This window comes from Dreissena polymorpha, chromosome 1, assembly GCF_020536995.1.
Source record: "Dreissena polymorpha isolate Duluth1 chromosome 1, UMN_Dpol_1.0, whole genome shotgun sequence".
In the NCBI taxonomy this organism is placed as follows: Eukaryota; Metazoa; Mollusca; class Bivalvia; order Myida; family Dreissenidae; genus Dreissena; species Dreissena polymorpha.
Window position 1 is genome coordinate 121846583 of NC_068355.1, and position 27960 is coordinate 121874542.

The 27960-nt window shown below is 35.9% G+C and overlaps 2 protein-coding genes across 3 annotated transcripts; one reads left to right on the forward strand and one right to left on the reverse strand.

The window, feature by feature from the left end:
- The first annotated feature begins 528 nt into the window (after positions 1-528).
- On the forward strand, positions 529-18018 carry LOC127847722 (zinc finger CCCH domain-containing protein 6-like). Its single transcript, XM_052379855.1, has 14 exons — positions 529-702; positions 3830-4020; positions 4350-4508; positions 4958-5468; positions 5694-5718; positions 5930-6106; positions 6387-6665; positions 7138-7222; positions 8123-8273; positions 8556-9226; positions 9522-9731; positions 10382-10467; positions 11097-11215; positions 12102-18018. Exons 2-14 carry the CDS (start codon positions 3864-3866, stop codon positions 13354-13356), a joined length of 3885 nt encoding a protein of 1294 aa, XP_052235815.1. The 5' UTR covers positions 529-702; positions 3830-3863; the 3' UTR covers positions 13357-18018.
- Positions 18019-19422: 1404 nt separating this feature from the next.
- Positions 19423-26624, reverse strand: LOC127847447 (F-box only protein 30-like). Of its 2 annotated transcripts, none has more exons than XM_052379372.1 (4): positions 26493-26624; positions 24459-25959; positions 23460-23623; positions 19423-22750 (listed from the first exon to the last, which is right to left on the reverse strand). In XM_052379372.1, exons 1-4 carry the CDS (start codon positions 26600-26602, stop codon positions 22681-22683), a joined length of 1845 nt encoding a protein of 614 aa, XP_052235332.1. In that variant the 5' UTR covers positions 26603-26624; the 3' UTR covers positions 19423-22680. The 2 variants fall into 2 exon arrangements, with proteins under 2 accessions (XP_052235332.1, XP_052235323.1); XM_052379363.1 differs by lacking the exon at positions 26493-26624 and adding an exon at positions 26300-26482 and having other exon boundaries at positions 24459-26088.
- Positions 26625-27960: the final 1336 nt, after the last annotated feature.

Consider the following 27960-nt stretch of genomic DNA (forward strand, 5'->3'; position numbering starts at 1 on the left):
TTCTGTAATGCGTTTAAAATTATAAGTTATGCATGCCACTATTAATGGAATAGTGTTAGTCGGGAAACGTGATTGGGACAGACATTACATTGGGACATTTTATCTACCTGCCTGATGACGGTTTACACGTTGCCTAGGGCTTTAGAAGTTGTAGTTTGACCTAGTTTAACATTTGGATAGAGTTCTCGTAAATTTATTAGCAATACAAAGCGAAATGTTTGAGGAAAAGGGGAATGATTACTTTTTATTTCTTTATAAGCAGCTTTGAAGCATTTACTTTATATTATATATAACTTTCAATACGATTATTGTCACCCCTGTGCATATCCATGCGCTACAAATTGTCAGATAATTTCAGTCCACACCTATCCTTTGTTGGTCGATCATGTGTGAAGCGCATGATCATAAACTGTTGAGGCTCATTGCAGGGTAATCCTATAACGAAGTAAGGAGATAACGTATCAGATTGTATCTTGCCCCTTAGGCGCCTCTTGACACTCCGATCCAAGGCCATGGTTTGACGTCATACATTCGAGAAACCCTATCGCCATTTTGCGTGTTAGATCTAGAACTGAAAACAGTCAGTTACGTAGTTAAAAGTTCAGTGAAAAAATGGACGTGGAAAGGATTCACAAACTGCTCTAACTTAGTTCTTACGACACCATAGGCACTATAGTAGTACTTGGAACACTGATTTACATGGTACAAAACCCTTTTCCGCTAATACCCAGGTTTAACAATTTCTTAAAAATTCCTCGACAACGGGAATAGCTAGGTATTTTGATAAAATGTGATTAATATTGTAACAGTGGCATCTGTATTAACTGTTAACAACATATATAACTTTAAAAGTTAATGAATGATGTGAAGCATGATTTTAAGCAATATTTTTGTTATTTCGAACAGCGTAACGATGCTGAAAATGAAATGCTTCTGAGACCATGATTCAAAATGGCGACCGATCGAGATTGTTTACTAAAGTCTGAACTGCTTAAAAATAAAAAGTATTTTAGTTCACCGGCCAATACTGCATTAAAAATTGGATTGAATTGATTTGCATTTTGATTATTTGATTGAGTTATATAATCGAAAAATAATGAAAAATGTGGATAAAACAAAATAAAATGCTGCCACGTAGATGTATCATGATACATTACTGATGACGTCATTTGTGTAATGTCTAAAATTAGAACGCTCGGGCTGATAAAGATAGGAGATAAACTGGCGACCGCCACGTAAATTATTACTCGTAGCATGTGGATCAATATAGAACTATTTATTTGTTTCTTAAGCAGGTAAGTTGAAACAAAGTCTACCACTAACAGTTATAATTTATTAATTTACGGAAATTTGCATATTGCAAATTATTTATACACTATTTTAATAAATTTGGTGGTACAAACTAAAGTTGATCAGTCGTGATTACACGAATTTATTTTTCTCATTTTTCAAACGAAATAGTTTGTATTTAATAAGTACTAGTAACAAGTATGCCAATCTTTTATTGTTTTATAAAAAGAAACAAACTTTTTATTGAATTTTAATAATGAGGAAAATTACCAGGGTATTACTTGTTTATGTAAAACATATGTTTGAATTTGTTTATGTAAAGGTATTGAAAGAAAAAAGTGAAGGAACAGTTCATGGACATTCATCAGGATTCAGCAGATTAGATGAACATCAGTGTTAAATGCACCAGGATTGAAAGCATATACAACCCAACCCCAAAAATACAAGTCATTTTCCCTAGTCTTTTTTCCCAGTAAAAAAATGTGTTAAATAGTTTATGGAATGAATAATTAGAAATTCCAAAAATACAGAACAATCCCATGTAACACTTGTGAAAGCAACTCTGTAAAATTAGTCTAATTGTATCCAGGTACCAGTCTATTAATCTAGTGTAGAAACTGCCCTCTTAAATAAGTTTACAATACAAATAGACAGTAAATTACATTTTATCATATTTTGGTTAATAACACAATTCAGTGATTTTTTCTTCAATGAACTCCAGCTGCAAAACATGTTAGTAAAAGAAACAAATATGGTTAATCTGTGTCTGATATGGCTAATCTGAAGAGAGATAACTTGATAAACCTTTGGAAAATAAAAACTTTGTTACCTCCCATGAAGTGACCACTCAGTAGCTGAAAGGAGAAAATTGACAGCCAATAGAAAGGAATATTTAGCTAATAATAATATTTTCTTTAAATATGTTTTATTTAACAATGGCTTATTAAAAGGCATAGGTCTTGCTTTAATAGCCCATTAAAATATTTATATTATTTATAGTGGTGACGCGGAACACTGGGTGCTGTAACCTATATAAGTTCTACACCCCACACCCATTTTAGGGTCACTAGGTCAAAGGTCAAGGTCACTGTGACCTTTAATATAAAAAATTACTTCGCAGTGCGTTGGCACGCGCTATGCAGTGCTTTTGTTACATAAAATGTCAATGAGTTACTCTAAATGGATATGCACTATTGATAAGGCATATAGTATTATGTTCTTATAAAATTTCACTGCAAAGGTGCAATACCTGTAGGCATGAGCTCCCAAAAAAATTTAAACTGCTTTTAGAAAAACATGTTTGCAATGTAATTATGAACTTTTCTTAATGATTTCTAACTTGATAAATAAAGGGTAATATTGAAAAAAGGTGGGAATAAGCATTTTTGTAATACATGTTTATATATAAGGGAAACTTCAATGTGTATATTTCAATTGCGCAATCCATTCACTCGAAGATGATTTTTATTTCTGTTAATGTGAATATTGAGTATTCAATAATTAGAAAAACTATGAAGTCTTGAAAAACTTGACCATTTAACATTACTGAAAGTGCAAAGTCCCTTAACACTTGCAACCCACACTTACGATTCACAGCTCAAAGAATCAAAGTTGGCACATATCAGATTTGGGATTTGTTGGCATTTGGCTCAGTAAAAATAAACCTTACTGAAGACCATATTTTTATTGTGACTACTTTACAAGACTTTGTTCAAAACTATAAATGTCAGGAACATAAATCATTTAGCATTAGCTTCCTATATCTGGTCAATAAAAACATGTTGTAGTCTGTATCAGAATAAAAACACACAAACTAAACTTTTGATGTACCATTCTTAAGACTCCAGGTATTTTATGATTTGAAGGATTTTTCTGCAAAGTGAAAATGGTGGATTGCCCAACACCCCTGGCCTGGCTAGCCCATATGCTGAGGTTGTTATTGACTGAAGACAATTCTTAAGCTTCCGTAGAAGTAGCCCAGAAAGTGAGGCAGTATCCAATTTGACCTGTTCATGGAAATGTCCATTCTAACTTACTCTGCTGAAATCGGATCAAGGCCCAGTATTAAAATCATTATCAATTTTTAACTCAACTCAGAGGATGAGATTTAAGTTTGCCACTCAGCTAAGTATTTAAAATGTAGGTCAGCGTACATGCAATCTCGTATCACAGGTATAAGGATATAAAACCCTCCGATACCCAAATTGAGCGTGATGATCAAACTCATCTTGATAATGAAGAAAAACTCAAAATTTGAGTCAGATTATTGACTTAAGAATGGTTGTGAAGAAGGCTCATGTTCAACTTTTAATGAAATGAAATGTAGGGAAGCCCCTGTCCAGTACAGTTGGCTAAGATTCAATTAAAGGAGTGAACATTATGATTATCCAATTTGTAGTCTTATTATTCAGCGTGTTAAAAAAAAGACATTCAAATAACTAAGTGACATGCATTCACTCAGTATTGTAATTAATAACAAATCTGCAAAGATGTCAAGCACGATTAGCATGGTCCCTATAAACAGGTGCTTGTATTTCAGCTTGATGGTACTGAGGACATGCTAAGATGTGAACATGATCATGGAAACTGAGATCCAGTCTGTAAACAAACCTGAGATCAGCGATAGCGAGATACCAGACGAAATGGCCCCGCAAGAGACAGCGAAGGATATGGATGGGTCAGAAGATGGTGAATTTCAAAAAGAAAACCATGATCCTGAAATGCTCTTTGGTATGTGCAATATCCCGAGAAATATTTTTGCTCAAATTATATTACTCATTTGGTACATTACTCTTGTTAAGTTACAGCTTACCTGTGCAAGTTAGTGAAAGGTCTTTCAAAGACCACTCTGTTTTTGCATTTTGTTTACCCAAATATAATGTGAAGTTGTATTTTCTTTGATGACTGTCTTTGTCTAAAGTACTTAAAACAATTACTTTGAATTACTTGTTGTGTTTTTCCAGCAATGTAGTGTTAAAGTCCAATTATGAATAATAACAAATACAAAATGTTACAAAAATTGTTTTATTTCACTTGATTGTGTTTTGCTATGTTTCCAGATTCTAAGAAATCTGGAAGGTTTGAAGACTCAAAGCAGAATTTGGATTCCCGATTTGACGATGAAGAAGATGGGGAAGCAGCCGATGCAGAAGACGGAGAGATACTTGAGGATGGAGAAATAGCTAGTGACAACGATGGTGAAATAAATGATCAAGATGGTAACATCAATAAATGATTTTTTTAAGTGGTTTAAAGCATTTGTTTTGTCCAGCATGTAAAAGAGTATGATTGAACATTTGTATTACATATGTAGCACTGCAAAAATTCATTTGCTCTTAGTCAATTTGCCATTATTGTGTCCAGAACCCAAAGGCGAATTTGGAACTGTTTTTCTCTTACAATTTTAAAATGTTTTCAGGAGTGTATACCATTATTTTTAGTAGAAATGATTTTTTTTATAAATCGTTGGATGTTAATAAAATACGCTCAAGAGAAAATATGTTTGTTGGACATGATTAATTTTTATACTTATTACTACATAACTCTTACTGTTATAATTTAAATTAACATCAACTTTTCAATATACATTAAAAAAGTATATAAATGAAGGTTCTAAGATGTGTAAAATATATCACAATATTTTAAACTGAAAAATTCTTTGATACAGAAGGAGAGGAGGGTGGGGACATGTCCCCCAGTAAGGAAGCAACAGGAGCTTCACAAGAAGAACGCCCCAGGCGTAGACACGGTAAAAGTGATAGACATTCAAAACGGCAGAAGAAAAGTGACAAAGAATCGCATAAGGAGGGAAAAAGCAAAAAGAAGCGCCATCGAGAGCCCAGTTATGAAAAAAGTGCAGATGATTATGACAGCGGGTGGACTTCAGATTCCAAACGTGAGAAAGTGGACAGAAAAAGAGAGCGCCCTTCAACAGACGAGAATCATCGGCGCGGTTCTGGTGAGTCAAAACATCGAGACAATCGGGACAGCGATCGCGAGAAGGGTCGAGATCGGGGTCATGGTCGACATGAGCGTGAGAAAAGTCGAGGTGATCGACATGAAAAGAAGGATCGAGATAAACACAGCCGAGAAAAGGAGAGGGATAAGAATAGGAATTACGACGGTTACGACAGTCCACCTGGATTATATGACAGTCCTTCAGATGATGACTTTAATGTGTGGGTAGTCTTTTGATTTTTGAGTGTCAAAATTGATACATTGAAATTTCTTATTATGGCCTGATGCATTATTTTTTGCTGAGTTGTTGATTGTCAGTAAATTGATTTTCTGGTACACTCCTAAGTAATCATCCTAGTTTTTGAAGTGATAGATAAAGTACAAAGAACAGCAAATATGTTTAGAACTCGTAACCATCATTTAAATTTTTGTATTTTCTTTTTCAGAAGTGAGGAATTTATGGACATGCAGGTAATTTTATTTTTTTAGAAAAAAGTTTGCAACTATTATTGAGGTAACTGTTCTTATATAATTGTGCACTAATACATGATCACAAAATTAACAGTAGAATAACTGGTGCATCAAAACGTGAACAAATAAAATGTTGTGGTATAACATTTAACAAAACACGGACATGTGAATTTCCCAAATAAATAATTAATGAAAAATTCCTTTTATTTAGATCCCAAAGAAGAAAAATAAGCAGCAGCGTAAGCGTGAGTTGTTTAAACGTCAGCGACATCGTGAGAGGGATGAAGATATTGTTGAAGAACAGCCTGTCAAGAAAAAGCCCTTGCTTCAGACACCGATGGAGGAGAGACCAATATGTAAATTCTTCAAAGAAGGAAAATGCCAAAAGGTACACATCCATAGATTTTGTTTGTCAGTCTGTTGGACCTGTTCTATGTGACGCAAAATAATATTAAATTTTTTGTCTGAAAATGTTTTTGAAAAGGAAACATGAACAATTCTTTCAAATCCTGCTTTTTTCCCTGTAGACAAGAACTTTTTATTTCAATGATATAACTTTTGGGCCCAATATTACGACAAAATGACACGTCTCCAAATAGTGTAGTATTCAAATTAACATGTTTAAGTCCCACTTATATTAAGTCAATCGATACTGTTCACTCATACAGGGTCCTGACTGCCCCTTCAACCATGACTATCAGCCACAGAAACGCCCTGAGTTGTGCAAGTACTATGTCCAGTCAAATTGTCATCGCGATGGCTGCGTGTTCATGCATGAGGATTTCCCGTGCAAGTATTATCACACAGGATCCACCTGCTATCAGGGCGACAATTGCAAATTTTCACACGCCCCTTTGACTGAGGAGATGGACATTAGCTTTACAAAATGTAAGTATTTTCATGGCAGTGTTTATTTTCCCTCACCAAGGCAGAGGGATATAGAATTGGCACTGTCCATCAGTCAGTTCATATGTAACAAACTTATTTGATGGAGGTTAACAATGCAACGAATTTTCTTGTTGTAAATAGTTTTATTTGTTTGAATAAATATTAACTATCAATATAATAGATTGTGTGTGTGTGTGTGTGTGTGTGATAAGGCCTCCTTACAATGCCACAATAATTTATCTTTTCTGAATCTATTAAAACATTTCGCGTTTCTTTAAACACTAAGTGATGTAGCTTACATTCTTCAATGTATTTGTTACATCACACCTCTATATGATTACTGTTTGATTGTTTAGTACTTTGTAGTCACTTTCTAAAGTTGAACGTAGAATCATTTATGGTGCCTCGATATTATTACTCAGATATTTCATTTCATCGCACTAGACCATGGGCACAGTATAAAATTAAAATATATTGAATTACCAAGCAAATGAAAACTTACGTTCTGTATTGATCGATTGTTCATTTCAGGTTCTACGAAAGGAGAAGGAAAACTTCTTTGAAGGGGACAAAGACTGGCAGGAACCACGAAAACACAAGAAGAAAGGACTGCTCGGTATGATAATATCTCTCCCATGAAGAGTTTTGTTACATTTCTTGATGCCCCATTTTACTAATAATTACTAATAATCTGTTGCAAAAAGCTGATTCTACACTGACAAATGTGATCAAGCATGTTTTACAACTTCCATTGCAATGCATATGAGTTTGGACTGATTGTGCTTAATGAAGAGTGTTTTACTTACATCAGTTTCAGTTGTATAATCAGAATTAATAACTTTTGTTATTTTTAAGTGATGACCTTTCAAATTTAAATCAAACTATCATGTGAAATGAATGCAGAGTATATTCATTTCCACCTAGTTATCATAATAGTATATCCAATATTGATTCAATAACAAAATAGTCAGTCACACAGCACACATTTGAATTTTCTGTAATTTCCATGGCAACGTATTAGCGTTACACTGTCATTTGCTTTATTCCCTAAATGCTACTGACTCATAAGCACATTTCCAACACTTCACTATGAAATTGTCAATTTTTAAGTTTGGCTATAAAAACTTTGATTAGGGTGAAGCCTTGATAAGTAAAGAAGTTTATATACAATTCCTAGTTACCAGTGTATATTGATTGAGCCTTGTTTTGGAAAAATGGGCTTAATGCATATACATGATTCAAATGTTGGTCCAGAATAGCCTGTACGCACTCTCCGCTTTTATGGACTTTTTCTGTCAAATGAAGCATTGTCTTAGCAAAAAAGTCCTGCTTAAGCAGAAAGTTTTGTCACTGATTATCCTGTGCAAACTGCATAGGCTTATCTGTACAACACTTTGTGCTCATAAACAAAACCCCATTTTGCCACAGCGCAGCCTATTTGGATGTTTTTTGTGACCACTAAGCCCAGTTTACCCAGAGGGAGGATGTATTATGTTTTAATGGGAATATATCACAGGTGACCAGCCCCAGATGTCAGAAGAGGAGATCCATCACAAGCTGGAGAAGATGAAGAACATCCCATCTATTTTTGATATCCAGACCCATGCCCCTGGGGAGAGTCCCAACAGACCACCAAAAGGCATGGGGCCACCAAACTCTATGGGAGGGTATGTGTGTTTGTAAATCTGTTGATAGCCAAATGATGAATATACAGATTTTCGAAGCAGATTCAAAGATGTTTGTTGTTTTCAACATGATTAAGGTACAATCATGGTAAAATGTCATTTATTGATGATCTTAACTCAGTGCACTCATTTACCACATAAACTTCAAAACAATAATCATACATAGTCTTATTACCAACTGTTCATACTTTATGTAACATTCTCTCTTAAAAAAGTTTTTTTGTTTGTCAGATCATTTACAGTGTTCTACCTCCCCTGTTTCAGTGGGCCTGGCATGATGTCCCCAGGTCAGATCAGGCCAAACATGCCCTTCAATGGCCCGCCCAATCGGCCCCCTATGTTTATGGGTGGAGGAATGGATGGTCCCCCAATGGGTATGATGCCACCGATGTCTGGTCCACCCCCCATGATGCCGGGATCAGGCATGCAAGGGCAAGCCCCTGGGCTTCAGGGCCCACCCATGGGGCCACCGATGAGTCAGGCTGCTGCCATTGTGGGTGCAATCCTACGTGCAGCCCCCATGTTACAGCAGTACCGTGGGGTCAATGGTCAGGGCCTGAACATGAACTCTATGGCGGGGGGTATGGGGCAGAACATGATGGGAGGTATGAACATGGACGGACAGAACACGCCCATGGGAGCAGGTATGGATGGGCCCATGAATGTAGCCCAGGGGGTTGTGGGAATGAATAATGGACAGGAGGCAATCCCTGGGAATACTGTGGAGGATGATCAAGATATGAGGCATGGCTTTAATGGGAATGCACAATACAACCAGGATAGTGTTGATATGGAGAATTCTGATCAGGACTATAGAGATTTGTCTGCTCAAGACAAGGATGACAGAAAACAGACTTTGAACAATGACCCACGACTTAAGCGAGCCATCAATGACAATGTGCCCAGCAATGATGAAAAAGTGGACAGTAATCAAGGTAAGGCATATGGTTAAAAAATACTACTGTTTATATCGCAGGTAACTGAGTGATAATTTTTTTTACAGACATCTATGTTAAGCAAGATTTTATACAAAACAGGCTTTTTAATACTTCACTGTTCTATGTTTTCAGCTATTGTTAAATTACCATACCTTTAACAGGTATTTATTTAAATTTGTGAAGAAAAGCTATTATTCTTTCGTAGAATGTTCATGCAAGTATCCTTTGCATTTTTTTTTGCCTATTGATAATAAATTGATAAACATGTGTATATTATTGTGCAATCTTTCAGGTAACACAACTCCCCAGCAGGAGTGGGACAACAACGACGACAACCTTGACATTCCCGCCCACCTGCCGCCAAAGCAGCGCGAGATGTTTTTGCGAATAGCGCAGCATACTCGTAAGATGAAGCTGGAGAAATCGCAGGAACTAAAGCCTGCAGGTGGCGTTGATGAAGCCTCCAGGGGGAGAGAGGATGCTGAGGGCAATGGAATGAAAAGTATGTTTAAAGTGTGTTTTAAAATTTGCTTTGAAATTAGGCTGCAGAGAGGATGAGTGAGATATTGCTATATCAAATTTGTTGTATTAAGGCAAGTTATTGACTATTTGGTGGATTTCCTCTCAGAAAGAGGCAATGAGAAGTTTTCATCACTGAGGTGTTAAGAAAATCACAACCCTGTAGTCTTCTTTTTCCCACTGATGAACTTGTCTAACTTTCCTTACTGTTGTTTTGAAATTATCTTGAGCTCATCATGAAAAATGCGTTCACTGTTCACTCTGTGAAAAGCTAAGTGTAGTTGGTTTTTTCCCCATCCAAAGGGACGCAGCCCCTTTCTCAAAATGGTGAAAAAAACACTGGCGTGAACAGCCGTATCAGATTAGCCTGTGCAGTGCGCATATTCTAATCAGGGGCGACACTTTCTCTTTTATGAAATTTATCATTAAAAAGAAGTATTGTTTGAAAGAAAATCCAGATGAGGCGGAAAGTTCCATCCCTGATTAGTCTGTTGAATGCTACTCGGGGATGCCACTTGAAGCACCTGCAGTGAGCCTTGATCTCTAAGAGTGTTACCATTATGTCTTGTCCATTTAGGATTTTGTTTGTACATTATTATTGACAATGTTTGACCATTTTTGTCTGTTTTGCAGTTGATGATGACAAGTGGTATTCAAGCGACGAGGAAGATGATCTCAGAATAGGAACTAAACAATCAAACAACTCATCAACAAAACAGGTTAGTAGTTCATTCTCTTAAGATTTGACATTCATGACTGCTTAACTAAAATGAAATTTAAAACAAACATATCAGGAAATAGCCTCCTGTAACATATTTTTATGCCCCCGGATTGAAAGATCGGGGGTATATTGTTTTTGGCCTGTCTGTCATTGTATGTGTGTGTGTCCCAAAACTTTAACCAAAACTTTAACCTTCGTCATAACTTTTGCAATATTGATCATAGCAACTTGATATTTGGCATGCATGTGTATGTCATGGAGCTGCACATTATGAGTGGTGAAAGGTCAAGGTCATCCTTCAAGATCAAAGGTCAAATATACGTGTCCCAAAACTTTAACCTTCTTCATAACTTTTGCAATATTGAAAGTAGCAACTTGATATTTGGCATGCATGTGTATCTCATGGAGCTGCACGTTTTGAGTGGTGAAAGGTCAAGGTCATCCTTCAAGGTCAAAGGTCAAATTTATGGCTTCAAAGCGGCGCAATAGGGGGCATTGTGTTTCTGACAAACACATCTCTTGTTTATTCTTGAAAAAATTGAATCTTTTAGGAAGTAAAGTATTGAAAGTTCTTACACTGGTAACCATGGTTAGAACATAAGTTTACTCCCTGACTTGACATTTCAGGCAGAGGCTGCACCCCAGACAGTTGTCAGTCAGGGCCCCTCGTTCAATGTGATGCAGATGATTAACATGATTAAGAGCAACCCGGCACCACCAGCACAGCCACCACCCCCACCTAACAGGTTAGTGGTAGAGAATTGGTCAATATATGATAACATATTTTTTTTTGTTATTCCATGGAACCAACGATGAACCTTAGATACTTTTTTGTATTTTTTTTTCTTAGGTGGGTTATATATTAAGGGCTTATTTTCCATTTTCCCCTGCTAGAAAGTTAAATATTTCCCTATATCATAGATATAAAATTCCTTCTTTACATACCTTTGAGCTCTGTTTAAAAATAAATTTAGACCAAAATTGTCTTAAGAGGCAATTTTCTACATAGTGCAAGCAATTTTTATCAAACCAAGTTTGAGCATGATTGAATATAGCTTAACTCTTGTAGCAAGTTTTAATATAAGTTTTAAAAAGTAGAATTTAAATAGTTATCATGCTTATAAAGTCATGCTTTATAAAAATGCCATTTTGCTGTAAAATTTCCCATCAGGAGAGCACAACCACGTTTCCTCCAAAGGTGAAACAAATCAACTGATTTTGTTTGTCCAAGCATTTTAAACTTAATTGACTGCTGTATACACTTGGATGACATATGTCTACACAGAAATTGAAATACAGCTTTGAACTGTCAATTATGCACAATAACTTAGTACAACTCTAACTTTCCAGTTCACTAACATTGAATGATCCTATGGATAATCAATACACCAGTGACCCTTACATGGGTGCAACGACTTTTAAACATGCAATTTCTGTAATTCTAAAAAATGGCAACCTTATATTTAATGTATTACCATAAATTACTAAAAAACTTACATGTATATAAAATGTATTACTATGAATCAATTCAAAACTGATGTGTAATTATTTCGTTAAGTTGATGGAAAAAAAAAGAACTTTTATTTTACAATGTTATTGGGAACATTTTTCACAATGCATGACTATTTTCAGGCTGCAAGACCCGCGCATGTTGCCACGCCCACCCAGAGAACCAGCTGTCATCAATTCACAGGAGGGGGAATGTCCCTGGCGGCTACGTAAAGTGGCAGTCATAAAGAATCGAGTACCGAATATTGACCTTCAGGACGCTCAGTACAAAACAGACCCTCGAGTGCAGAAGATTATCAAAATGCAAGAACAGGAAAGTGGCAAAGTGATTGATCATACTAAAACTATTGTTTCGCAGAAAACTGAACCCCTTGTGAACCCGTTGGGGCCCAAAAAGCCCGACTTGTTAGACCCAAGTGTTTTCAAAGCGAAAGAAGCAGTAATTCCTAAGCCTTCATTGACTCCTTTTGTTGATCCTCGATTGTTACAGCAAGATTCCAGCGAACCTGCTGCTCCTCGACAGGTAGATCCTAGAATGAAGCAAATGGATCCCCGCACACTTAAGGTCCAGACTGCCACCTTAACATCCAGGGCCTCAGATCCAAGACTTTCAATGCAGGACTCTAACTCAGCAACTAGCTTAGGGGGGATTGGTGTTTTACCAGTGACTAGCAAAGCACTTGATCCAAGGTTATTGCGGCAGCATAGCCAGGATCCCCAGACAAGTTTGGGGGGTTCAACACCTCCTCTGGACTCGCGGTTGATGAGTAGACAGACTTCAAGTGACCCTAGACTTGGCAAGGGAAATGCTTTTGATGTTAATGTCAGTTTGAACTTACCTCAGCCGAGTGATCCAAGATTTTCAAAGGCTGTGGACGATGAAATTAGTCAAATGTCATTGTCAAGTCAGCAAAGTCAATCAACAATAACCTCTGATAGAAACAGTGCCAGTGAAACACAGGCTGAAAAACGTAAACTTGATTATAGAAACGATCCACGTTTCAAACGGAAACACATTTCTGAATCAAACTTATCACCAGATACTGTCAGTAAGCGTTTAGGTGATCCAAGGAAAGTGAGCACTGAATACAGTTCACCGTTGGGAGGTGAAAACTCGTCAAAATCAGAGGATTCTGGGTATAACAGTTACAACAGACCGCGACCTGTGAAACCAACTCTAGCAACATCAGTGACCTCGAATCTTGTCTCTAAATCAAACAATGTTAAGTCTTCTCCCTCTGATTTGAGCACGCATGACCACTTAGACTCTTTACAAATCATGCCACCTCCCACAATGGCTGATCAAGCACAGGGGACTGACACAAATCTTAAAGACATCTTTAAAACAATTGATCCAACAGCTTCACCTTTCTGCTAGTGTTGTTGATAATTGGTGGAGTTGCTTTATCAAATATAAGTGTCTAATTAATTTTATAAGTTGACACAAAAATATTTTGTAGAGATCATGTAATGTTATTCCCCATCTGTTATTTAAAGTTGCTTCATTTTGATGACAAATTCAAAAAGTTTGGCTGTTACATTTTGCTAATTTTTATTTTAGAAAAAATATCTTCAAAGCTTCTGTGATTAGCTGTTTTTTATTATCTTTTTTGTTGAAGATGCAAGCTGATCAAAATTTGTTCATAAATATGAAAATTTAACATTTGCTTGGATCAATCTGTAGCGATCGACCAAGCAGATGTTTACCTGCATTTACATAATTATTGTGACTGAACAATCCAAATCGAGAAACTATTGCTGTTGATCAAAATCTGCAATGCATTTACATTTCAAATCAGAGTCTTTCCACCTTTGGTTGTTCGTACGTTGTCTTTCATTATCATTTGCCATTCATCAATCAGTGAGTGTCTGAAGAATTAATTGCCTTCACTGTCCTCTTGGTGTGTTAAAAGTAGTCACCTTATGTGTGGCTTCAAATGTTGTTGGATGCAAATTTTTAGTTAGTTACTACTCTACAGGCCACATTTGTATTGTAATGAAAAGTGGTAAGAATGTTTATCTTGACAATATATAGGCAGAGTTAAAAGTCTGGGTTATATGCATCCATAGGTCACCAGGTCATATCTAAGGAAAACCTTATTACCACATTGATACCACATACATATGACTCGGTCTTGATGAAACATGGGTAGAATGTTAATCTTGACAATATCAAAGCCACGTTTAAATATGGGTGAAGTGTGGTAAAAAAAATGCTAGGTCTGAACGTTTTATTGCCATAATGAACCTTTTTGTTCTGTTTGTGCTTTGTTTTTATTTCATTTTGCAATTTTGTATGATAATCTAAGATTTTTAGTGTGTCAGTGGTAAATATTTGCCTTGTATTTTTTCTCTTGGTAAACTATTTTTCATATGTTGAAAGCAATCCAATGGCACGATTCCTGCATTTGTTTGAATTTATAAATTATCAGTTGTTAACAGAGCTCCAGATAAGTATTTAGTCGAAAGGGTATGTTACCCCTTCAGGCTTCCTGAAAAGTCCCAAAAAGTGCCTGTGTCCGCACAAAAATTCACCTGACCGAACAGCGTGAGTTTATAATTGAAGAATTAGTTAAAGTTTAACTCATATTTATTGCAATATGCAGCCTGTGTACAAGTACACTCGATAAAGTAAAACAAAACGTTTGCGTGTTCTTGTGATTAGAGTGTATGATGGACAACAGCCTTAAATTATAGTCGGACTCAAAACAAAATAACATAACATGACTACACATTGATTAGTCGACTTGCACAGTATTGGATCGTTTCCAAATACATCAAAAAACATATTGATTGTGACTCGTGACGTCATAATGCTGCCAACTTCTGTCAGACTTCCACTACTTTGAAAAGTTCTTTTTACTTGTTTTGCTTCATATTCTTTCAATTTTTTCTCCTCATCGCTTAGCTTCCTTTTCTGGCTTGTCACGCGCCATTGAAACTTTAGCAACAACATTTTTTCATGTGTAATTTTTGTTACGTTTGAATAGGTGGTAATATGTCAGACCAATAAAATTGATGTTTTTGAAAAAACAAACAAAGGGAGAGCACTCTTATAAACTAGTGACGCGTTAGTGTTCTTAATGACAAAAAGGCTTGAAATTAAAAAAAGAGGGATTCTAATGGGGTGTTTTAGTTCTTTTGGCAAGTATTAGACTTTTGGATATTGAGTCACACTTTCTTTGGCCTGTCACAAGGACTGGCGTTATTAGAAATTTCGCCGGACCGTAAAGAATTTTGCCGGACAAGACCGGTGGTCCGGCCTTTTCAAGAAGCCTGCCCCCTGATATTATTGTTAAAGCATATTTTACTCCTTTGTTTCAGCCTAAAATGATACTTATGAATATTGATATGTAATTTCTATTTACACATATAACTGATTTATTTTATGCTTTCCGGTGGTTTATAGAGAAATATCAGTGAAATAAAACTGGTATTTCACTGTTTGAAACAGTGAAAAATAACGATATTTTTCACTGTTTTACTGTGAAATGACGTCATTTTTTTCGACGAAATGACGTCATAAATCCAGCGACATTATCCAGTTAAACTCTTTTACAATGTATATAAACGGTGCAAAAAGCATAAAATAAAAAGAAAATTTGTTGGAATCGATGGAATATCGATTTTAATTCACTCGTGATCATAAACAAAACATATTTTCACTCGTGGCTGTGCCACTCGTGAAAATATTATTGTATATGATCACTCGTGAAATAAAATCGATATTCCATCGAATCCAACAAATATCCTCTATATATTACATGGCTTGTTTAATCTAGAAATATTATTATTGGTTATTTATATAAATAAATGCAAAGGAAAGAAGTTAAAATGATGATATGAACAGACTTTCTTTAAAATACTTCAATCAATTATAAATACGTGCCAAGATATGTATTGCGTTATGTTACGCACCTGGCTGATTTTTAATGCGTTTCTTAAATTTTTCAATGCCTAGATACGCATCTTATCTGGAGCTCTGGTTGTTAATGATGTTTGCTTCAACTTTTGTACAACTTAGCTTATTTTAATGGTGCACATTTCGGATTACCATGTTTCTTGATTAGAATGGCATGAATAAAGCGTTATTTGTAAAACTACTGTCTGGTATTGAGTTTTATCATTTGCATTGATCTTTATTTCTAAAATATAATTATTTATATGTCTGTGTAACTTGTTTTAGGTGATTTGAACATATTAATTCTTAAATGAATTAAGTTCTCAAAATATTATTTATATTTAAATAATTCTCATTTAGGCTTGTTCTTAAAACACATGTATAAGAAGTATTGACTCATCATTAGGACCTGATGTTACGAATTGTCGACTTTTGTTCACAGTATGTATCAGGGGTGTCAATTTTCCGGATTATTCCGGAAATCCGGATTTGAGCCGTCCAGGGTTGATTTTGAGGTGAATGTAAATTCGTCCAGGGTTGATTTTGAGGTGAATGTAAATTCGATGAGTTTGTTTAAGGGGGGTGGGTTTAGGGACAAAATTATTTTAGTGCGGGATCATTTCAGAACGAATATTGTTATAGCATCGTCGGCATTTCGGACATTTGCGCTTGGTACAGATTTAATTTATTGATATCTGATAAGCGGCTGGCACTGACATGAGCAGTAACAAAGTAAAGCACTGCAATATCATATTTTAAAACAATATGTTAATCAAATTTTATATTGACTGCGTATTTGCTAGGTTACTGGTTTTCATTTTTTGCAGTCAAACGATATGCATATTTTATTTCATTTGCAAATGATGTATCGGGACATGTTTTCGGACTGTCGTTTTCGGATACGGTATGGTTTGTCGATTTTAATTTAATTTTGAAGTTCTTAATATCATTTGTTTAGAATGACAAATACACATGCGGTGTTACGGATGGGTGGTTTATAATATTTCGCATTGTACTCACCAGAAATTGCACCTAGAAAGACTATAAAAAAAGAACAATAAGCTAGGGCTCGGGGGGGGGGGGGGGGCCTCTCTTCCCTTTATCCTAAGGCCTCAGACTCTCGGCTTAATTTTCCGGATTTCAAATTTGGGACAATTGACACCCCTGATGTATGGAACACTCACCAGATCAACATGTTGTAAATTATCTGTCATCATCATTTTCTCATCCAATCAAAGTGCCAAATACTTGTTTATTCAATTCATATGGTAAACAAGATTATGTTGTTCATAGGTTTCTAATCAGGCCCGTTTCTAATGATCGTTGACATTTCTGCTTCAATGTTTGTAAGTATACAGTGTATGCCATGTATTATAGTGTTGTGTATATAACTATTATGGTATTCGTGTTTGTTTAAGTCGAAATCATTTATAAATAATACCTTTTACTTTCTTCGATACCTGTAAGCAAAAATAAACCTTGAACATTGATAATGTGCTGGTACTTTGAACTAGTCAAATACTAACCATTTTACTTAACATAGAATTTATCTGGCATATGAATTGTCGTGTCTTCCCTCACACAAGGGGTGCTGGTTCTTTTCTGAAACAATACTCGTTCGATGACTCAAGACATGCTTGTTGCATTCACTGTCTAGGTGTTATTGCTAGTTATCTTTGTGATACACTTAAGTGCTATGGTATATGTTTTTTAAGTTAACAGGATCCAAATTACTTTTCGATATTTGAAAAGTGGCAGGAAATATACTTTTGATCTTAATAATTTCCTAAGGTTTGCATTGTACATAAGTCCTGATTGGTACAAAATATCACTGGTTCCTGGCTTATCTTTCAGTGAAATTCTAAAGTCTTACCCCAGCTTTGCTGATCAAGCTTTCTGGCTTGAACAATTCTCTTTGTTGTGATTGTAAAATAATTATTTACATACTAGTAGTAAAATTGTAATATTGTATGATATTAAATTAGTTGTGTGTACAGTTATACTTTTGAAGCAACCCGATGCATTTGTCTTACTACTTTACATGTTTAAAATGAGCCACTTCTTGTTACCCATACAATCTTGTGTGACCATTTTGTACAAGTGTTCAGTAAAGTCGAAAAATAAAGAAAATGAAATATATTCTTTTGTTTCCTGTATACACCTATGTTGTACCTCTTTTAATTGGGGCTCATCTTAGTAACCAGTCCAGGTCTGAGAAATGTGAACGAGTAACAATCATATTGACAGTCTCTATTTCCTAACATGGACCGCGCAGGCTAACTTAACAGTTGACAAATGATAGGGTGAACGTTTTTAGCTCACCTGACCACAAATTGTTACCTGAACATGAAGTGCTACAAGTAGTTATTGTGATTGCTGTGGGTTGTGTGTTGTCATCTTTAAGCATGTCACAACTCTGAAGGCAACAGTTTTTGTCAAATTTTGATAAAACTGGATCAGGATGTTTATCTTTACAAAATCTGGGCCAAGTTAAAATCTTAGTCATGCGTGTCAAAAATTTGCATCAAGAGGTCAAATGTTATAAAAACTTTTTTGCTACTTCTGACGCCTATTATGACAAGATCTTGATGAAATTCGGTAAGAATCTTTATCTTGATAATATCTTGGCAAAGATTGAAACTAGTTCATGTGCCTCAGAAAACTAGGTCACCAGGTCTAATAACCATGTTGCCACTATAGAGGCCATGTTATTCCTAAATCTTGTGAGGCCAGATTGTATATCTTGACAATATCCAGTAGGCCGAGTTAAAATCTGGGTTATGTTTGTCCAAAAAATCGAGTCATTAGGTAAAATCTTTTTTTTTAAATCAAGAGATTACATGTATCTTGTTAAAACTTAGTAAAAACGTAAATCTTGATGAAGCATGTGAGTTTGATTGATGGTCCCAATATTAGACATGTGCAGACTCCGGTTTCCCCCCTCCTACTGCACAATATTAGACATGTGCAGACTCCAGTTTCCCCCCTACTACTGCACAATATTAGACATGTGCAGACCGGTTTCCCTCCTCCTACTGCACAATATTAGACATGTGCACACTCCGGTTTCCCCCCTCCTACTGCACAATATTAGACATGTGCAGACTCCGGTTTCCCCCCTCCTACTGCACATTATTAGACATGTGCAGACTCCGGTTTCCCCTCTCCTACTGCACAATATTAGACATGTGCAGACTCCGGTTTCCCCCCTCCTACTGCACAATATTAGACATGTGCAGACTCCGGTTTCCCCCCTCCTTCTGCACAATATTAGACATGTGCAGACTCCGGTTTCCCCCCTCCTACTGCACAATATTAGACATGTGCAGACTCCAGTTTCCCCCTCCTACTGCACAATGTTAGACATGTGCAGACTCCGGTGTCCACCCTCCTACTGCACAAATAAAATATTATAGTAAAAAAACATAGCTGGAAATGGAAGCTATGATTCAAAACTCACCCCAACTTTTGTGAGTCTAGCAAGGTAGCACTGATGCAGTGTAAGGCCCAGAAGGACCTAATAGAATTCGAAATACACAATACTTATGGAAAAACTGTTTATTTTAAGAAAACTTATGTTAAAGATGTTATCAAAACATGTAGACAATTGTTGCATAGAAAGATAAATATAAAATTACATGTATACATAAGTTAACTATAATTAACAATAATAATGTAGTGATATGAAAGACTCCAAATATTGCAACTAACAAGAAAATGCTATGAAACACTACCTGACATTTACTAGAGGACCATGATGGACCGAGACGCTCACCTGAGTATAATGTACCAACATTAAAGGAACTGTTGCAAATTTTTGTTGTTTGGAATATATTTCTTGAGAAATGAAAAATTGTGCCTGGAATTAGAATATTTCAATGTGTGTCTAATACTGTTTGAGCCATTATCATGTTAATTGTATTTCATGCTTTTTTGTAAATAATTTCTGGGGTATTTAAACCATGTAACAAATTATTTTTGAAAATGTGTAAAGCAATGTCATCTCCCATAAACCATGTTATTTTCAAAATTGAAATGTGAACATTGCATGTGCTGCAGTCATACTTGCACTAAAATAAAGTACTTGAAGGTATAATTTGATCAACACGTAACACAAAAAAATTATACCTCGTTCTTATGTGAAAATCCTATGTGGATGGTTTATAGATGATCCAGATGTCCCCTATACCGATAGCTCACAAACACAATGTGCTGGAGTAAGCTCAAAAGCAGAAAAAATATATGCCAAAAAAATGTACACACAAATATCTTAATAAAACAAAGGTTGAACAATGATAATTGATTATGCTAAAGATCTACAGCACTCACCCATCTGGCAAGTGTACAGTATTTTGTTTGCTGAAAGCCACAATCCCTTATCAGCAAATATTCAAAAAGGTTGATAGGCCTGTTTAGGATAAATTATGTCAATAAAAATAACTGAGGATAAATAAAAGTTACACAGTACAAAGTTTGAAAACAATACATACCAATACCACAGAGGGCTAAATTTAAGTGTAAGTTAAGTTCCTATTATTCTAAATCACAGATATGTTTCATCACATACTACAGGTCCCTATACTCTGCAATATATGCATGCATGTTCTAAATAAAATTTCCTGTAACTTTTTATAACATCCACATGCATTTACAAGAAATTGTATAACCTAGGACCAAGAAACTCAGAACATAAAACCAATTTGGCACATCGACCAACCTACTAGCATTTTCAAAACAATAATATATGTATACATCTGTGTTAGCCTGCTGAATCTAAGTTGATATTTTCTCTGAAAGTATAAGTTTTAAACATCAACACTCCTTAACATACAATTAATAAGCTGCAAAACAAATCATATTAAAACAAGTTTTGGTATAATCTAAAACTCAAACAAATGAAAGAGATTAACAAAATGTTAATATAATTATTTTCAAACCAACTTAAACACATACATAATTTTATACCGGTAAAACATTTACAAACACATACACATTCATGTAAAAAAATAATGTTCAAGATACAGTGTAGTTTCTAAAAGATAGTATGTTACCATTTTAAAACCCAGAAAATTAACACAAAGTTTATTTACGCTTTACAAAATTAAAAACACACAACCACACGAGTTCTGTTACAAGCTCTTTAAAGAAAAATCTATAACAAAAATGCATAGCTTTATGTAATATGAAACGTTCAAATCAAAGTCATTACAATCCGGGTACCACATTTTTTTTTTCGTTTTTTGTTAAATAAACTATAATATTGTTTCAACAATACATTGAGATCAAAGTCAACAAACGTTAATAATTACCAAACAATTAATGTTGCTCATATTCAATACATTCTATATAGTTTGTACGGATTAAAACAAAGTCACGGGAACAAAAATGTGCAGGCAACCACATAGCAAAAACAATTTTGAATCTGAAACCACTAGAACACATAAAGATAGGAAAAGATGTCTAGTAAATAAGCAGGGTACTGAATGCTGCTTCTTATTGCTTCCCTCGGGAAGCCCCTCTGGACGGGTCCAGAAAATAAATATAAAGTCTTCCCTCGGGAAGCCCCTCTGGACGGGTCCAGAAAATAAATATAAAGTCTTCCCTCGGAAGCCCCTCTGGACGGGTCCAGAAAATAATAAATATAAAGTCTATCAGAATATGAGACGTTCTCTTTGAAAAGAGGGGTTTAACCGTTTGCATGCTGGGAAATTTGTCGTCTGCTAAAATGTCGTCTGCTGAATGTCTAAAATTAGCATTTTCTTCGAATTTTTTCAAAGAATATTATTAGAATAGCAAACAGTTTGGATCCTGATGAGACGCCACGTTCTGTGGCGTCTCATCTGGATCCAAACTGTTTGCAAAGGCCTTCAAAATTCGGTTCCCGCACTGAAAGGGTTAAGCATGTGTGTGAAGTGTTGTCCATATTAGCCTGTGCAGTCTGCACAAAGTCCTTGAATTTAGCAAAATTCAGCCCTTTAAGGGCCAGGTTTACAGTGAACTGTGAAGAATGTATTCATTTGTTGTAGAAATGTAGCGCAGAAAATAATGGGGAAAAAATAAACATTGTTATGAAACAGGTACAGATAAAACCACCAGCCTCATGTGTTCGTATAATACACGCCAGTTTTTAAAACGGGTTTATGTAAATTCACAAGGCTGGTTCGGCTTTTTTAAGCAACACATATTTTGTGACCATATATCAACAGTGTTCATAAAAATAGAACCATATGCTTATTTGATGGAGCAACAGAGCATTATTTTAATAACACCCAAAATATTGTAAGGACCCCATTCAAACATGTGGGATTGTTTTCTTCCAATATCATAAACACATAAATATTTTACTCTTTCCTTCTGTTTGCACCTGAAGCATTTCAAAAATATAAATTGTAAGTTAACGTAATTACATATTTAAGTTCCTTTTTTTCAAACTTACATTAACCCTTTCGCACTCAGAAGCAAAGTGAAAATGGCTATGTGCAACCAGCATAAAACCAGAACAGCTTGTGAGTAACTCACAGTCTGTTCAGGTTTTATGCTGTTTGCTGCTCATCAGTATCTAAGGGTTGGAAATGAAGCCTTTAACACTTGAATATATTTAGAAAGGACTAATTTAGTTTGATTTTCTAAAGATCTTTTAATGCATCAAAATGCGTATTTGAGATGTTAAGGATTAAAAACTTTTAACATCAGAATACTGTATGAGACACCCAATATCTTCTTGTTTATGTTTTCGTACATGATGTTTCAAGCATGTGTAGGAGCTCTCATTGGGAATTTATGCTCCTCAAAAAGATGCTGCTACTGTGACCACTGATTTCGGCACTTGTTCCTGTACTTTGTCCCTACATCATCATTTTCTGCATGGTAACTGAAATGAGAAGAAATGGCTATCAACATAAAAAAGCTTTGCTTTTTAGGTGACATTACAGTGCAATTAGAAATCATCTGCAACATATTATCTGAAATACATCACGCTTACTCTATGTACCGGGTATACCTTTTTTTAAAATGTATTCAATGTCCAAATATTTAGAGGCACACTAATTACTAATTAAAAATCCAAAAACAGTATTCTTCAACACTGCAAAGACCCCCATCCCACCCCCCCCCCAAAAAAAAAAACCATAACAACAAAGAGGATCTATATTGGACCTGCTATCTCTGATGATGCTTACCATAACTAGAGGAGGAGTGTATATACGGCATGTTACTGTGCATGAGGCATGTCATGCTAAAATGAGTCTTAAACCAGATGAAGCCAGGGTAGCATCAGTTCTGCCTTCACATCGGCACAGTGTGGTCAGGAGCTACAGAGTCCCCTAATGAGACCACAAACACTGCATTTTCTCATGACCCAGGTCATCCATAAAGACATTTTACAAACTGCTCATTGCCATGCATGATGCAGGGAATACTTTGCCAAGGTCTAACAATAGTTGCTTGACTACTGTCTTTTTTTTAAGTGCACACACATTATTTTGAAAAAAAATTGAAATAGAGATTGTCTAAAAACACAATAAATACAGTGATTAAACTAAAATAAAAAAGCTACCGGTAAGCAAAATAAGAACAAATACTTTTGAAGATCGCTTGTGTCTACAGTCAGCCATGGATCTGTTTTGATGTTTTTATGCTCATCCTGATTGTACGGACAAGTCTTCAAGTGTTCACTGAGAGCAGACCCCTTGTCTGTGAAGTCCCATTGCTGGACTGACGTAAAGCCACTACTGAACTGCCATTTCTGAAATAAAAGTCAGTGATATTAGTCATCATTATAGAAGAAATAATTACATATCCGTGTTATTTATGCGTACATGTATATTACTTAAGCTGTACATTTTAGTGTAAAGCACATTTTGACCATACTGATAGATGTTTATATATTATCTGTGTCAATATGGAAAAAAGTCATTACAAAGCATAACAAATGTTTGTCAAATATTACACCTATGTCTATATCTCCTTCCTTAAAGGCTGAATAAAAGTAATGACAATACTATTAATAAAATGGAATACCTTAATACCTTTCTTCAATTCTAAATTAAAAATTAAATAAATATTTGGCAAAGAGATTCTATTTATTATCCTTAATCTAAACAAGCTTACTGTTTATATTCGAGAAATATATCATGAACACAGCAACACAATTCATGGATAACCATAATTTTTTCGACAATAAAAAATATTTTTTAAGTTTGCGTCTTTCAAATACAGGACAATACAACTGGAATCTATTTGTTTAATTTAACATTGTGACTTACATAACTGTTTTATTTACAAGCAAATTCGTTGAATTGATATCCCCCGCCAATATGCTTCTGGACACAAAAGCATTTTTTCAAGATACAAAGAGCCATAACTCCGTCATTAACAGATATTGTACAATGTCATTTGGAGTGCATCATCCTTTTATCCATATATGTACTCATACCAAGTTTCAATGAAATCCACCAAAGCACTTCCAAGAAATGGTTCCAGACGGACGAACGGACGGACAGACAACGCCAAAACAATATCCCTCCGCCTATGGCGGGGGATAATAAGCAATAATTATGTAATAATAATAAGCATAGTACCTTGTAGGCTACATCCCACTTTCCTTCACTATTCTTCTCCCAGACAAGTGACACGATGCCACATTGATCCAGCAAACTGCAGCATACATTCTGAAACAGCTTACATGTCATTGAGAGATGCTGTAGACTGTAACCATCCAGGCCCCTTGCAATGTTCTGTAGAACTTCAAACGGAAGATCAGTCAACAAACACTCTCGCTCATCAAAAGAAGCTCCATAACTTTTCATGGGTGAAGTTTCACGAGACACTGACCTGTACCTAGGTATGATGGTCACACTGGCATCACACTTGTAGGAAGTGTGAATTTCTGGTGTAGCTTCCCGCAGTCGCTTTCTTCCCCATACGGTCCGAATGTCTTCCTCTTCAGTCAGTTTACCGTCTTTGTGATTCATGTCCACTTCATATTCATCACCCTGTCGGAAACCAAAACTTTGCAGTATGGGACTATGCACTATATGTCCATCTGGGATCTTAGGTTTGAACCTCTGGAAAGCAAATGTGCATCCCTGATAGGCCAAAGGGCAGCGCTGTTCAAACCAATGATTCAGTGTGCACTGGATCTCAGCGTGGAAGTTCTTCACATGCCAGGGATATTCATCACGACGAAATTCTCTGCCGCAGAGAAATGTGTACATCTTGAGGGGCTTTGCTTGATACGAAGAAATGAAATTAATGGCTAAATCTAAACCAAGTATTTCAAATAATTTCTTATCCGTGTAATAAATGTCGAGAAGTTTTTCTTGGTATTCCAAACTAGACATTGCCGTAGGAACATTGACATTTGAATTATTAGCATCATTTTGCTTTGTTATAGTAACAGACTTCATTCCACTACTAACTTCTTTAATGTCAATTTCTGAAACATGAAAAAGTTCCTTCTGAGACTGAACAGCCTCTGCCAGTCTTTTCAATCCCTGCTTTCCAGTTACATAATCTAAAGCACTGGTAAGACTTTCTGAAGCCTGTCTCGTGGCAGCATACAGGCTTGTTTTCCCTTCACAGACAGAGAGCTGATTCAGAATGGTTTTCTGAAGGCCTGGGGGTGACTGGTTGAGATCCCAAGGTGTCTCTGACTCATCCTCCGACAACTGAGAGGTATCAGAGCCTGGGCTTTCGAGAAGGCTTGAGTAAGATTGTATGGGCACTGCTGGATAGCACTGTGTCAAGCAATTTCGCAGAATTCTCCTTGTCTTCTTCGGTGTCCTAAATGAATCCATTAATATTTTCTGATCCCATAGAGCTAGAGCAACATCAAACTGAGCGCATTTTACATGCGGGTGCTTGAAGGGTAGAATTGCTTTCCAACCTTCTTCTTTAGAATGCATTGGCCAGCGATTCCATTCTCGACTACATAGGACAACACTGGCTGGACAAACAGTCAAATGTGATAGGATCTTCCATCGAGGTAGTCTGATTGGACATCCATAGATAGAGTTGATACAGGAGACGTTCTCTTTCAAGCACAGCAACTGATGCTCTCCCTGTTTGCATGAATGAAACCTAAAGCCGCAGTCCAGTGAGCAGTACATAAGACTGCATGATGATATGTCATCTGGTTTTGTAGTACAGTTGATCTTAATGCATGTTGAGCAGTGGGCGTGGGAGGTCATTATGCGAGTTTAGTTCAACCTGAAAATAGAATGATGTTTATTTATTGTGCATTAATTGAGACCCATTTTAAAAACTTAAATTGCTATATTCAAATAACAAAATTGAATCCCAGTAAATAACGTCAAAAAGTAACAATACATTCAATAATAACTAATAGACCTAGTTTCATTTTTGTTTATTTGAAACTTTTCTGACCCTTCTCCAATCTATGATATTATAATTTAAGGACCTAGTTTATGTAGTCCTTTCCACAGGTGATTTAACAGTCCTTCGCCAGGGCACACGAATTTCGAAATCAGGGTCCGCCAGGTAACTGCGACAAGTCATTCTTAAGATCAAAGCGATTGCGACTTTACTGAATATTTTGACAGACGATTTACAAGCACAGCAGCTGATGCTCTCCCTGTTTGCATGAATGAAACCTAAAGCCGCAGTCCAGTGAGCAGTACATAAGACTGCATGATGATACGTCATCTGGTTTTTTAGTACAGTTGATCTTTATGCAAGTTGAGCAGTGGGCATGGGAGGTCATTTTGCATGTTTAGTTTAACCTGAAAATAAAATTATGTTTACTAATTGCGCATAAATTGAGACCCATTTTAAAAACTTAAATTCCTATATTGAAATAACAAAGTTGAATCCCAATTAAAAACGCCAAAAAGTAACGAAACATTCAATAATAACTAAAAGGCCTAGTTTAATTTTTGTTTATTTAAAACTTTTCTGACCCTTTTCAAATCTGTGATATTTTAATTAAAGCGCCTAGTTTATATCAGTCCTTTCCAAAGGCGATTTAACGGTCCTTCGCAAGGGCACATGAATTTCGAAATCAGGGTCCGCCAGGCATTTGAAATTTACCGATTAGTGTATTTTTGCAGTAACTGATAATAGAAATTCTTAAGATCAAAGCAATATTGACTTTACTGAATATTTTGAGAGCCAAATTGTTGTATTGGACAATTGATATTGGCCAATGAGAGCGCACGCTATGCATGAGCAAAAGCACTCGTTGGCATGCAATACCTGCAGTACAATTATGCAGACGAGGAATGACATTATTGCCACAAGTGTGTGGTTTTGTGACAGTTTGTTGTCTTTGTCACCTACCACACCCATCTGTCCCTAGGTTTACAATTCAACAATGAAAACCCGGCACGTTACTTAGAAGACTGATGATGGAAATAATGCATAATTGAAAGTGATAAAATAATAAAACAAATCTTGTTAGCCATGACTTTATAGCTTTTTCTTGAAGAGTCATAACCCACGAGACCACTTTGAATTCCTACTGAGAATTTTCAAATCATTTTGATATTATATTAAGTTACTTTTGACTTACGCGACCAGGGACTGCTGATATCTGAGTATGGTGATGTCCAAATTTAGGATTTAGCTACCACCTTGTGATAACATTTGAAAATATTATGTGTGTTAAGGGACAAACTTGATCACCGATTTATCGTCAGTTTGACATAAATCAAAGGGAAGCGGCTTCCAGTCAGGAAGCCATAAAACAGCACGTTCTCGCCGATAAAATTGGCTTCCTTTGTCTTACTCAACATGCCAAACTAATTGTGTAATAGTTCGTGCATAGCTCCTCCTTTTGAATGTTTTACTGGGAATGAAGATTGAGTTAACCATTAACTTTACCTGATGCGCTGATATTGAACATGTGATACACGCAGGTTCAGTCCTGTTTGTTTTAACAAAATTCTTAAACACATTTATCGTTAAAAACTGCAACAGGGTTTTGTTGGATTATTAGTATTACTAGTTATAATATTGCAAGGTAATGATATTATCAGGGTTCCCTCTGGGCTTTAAAAAGTTGTCGCCACTTACTTTTCGCCAAACTTAAGAAGGTGCTGCCACACTGGGGCTACATTTGGG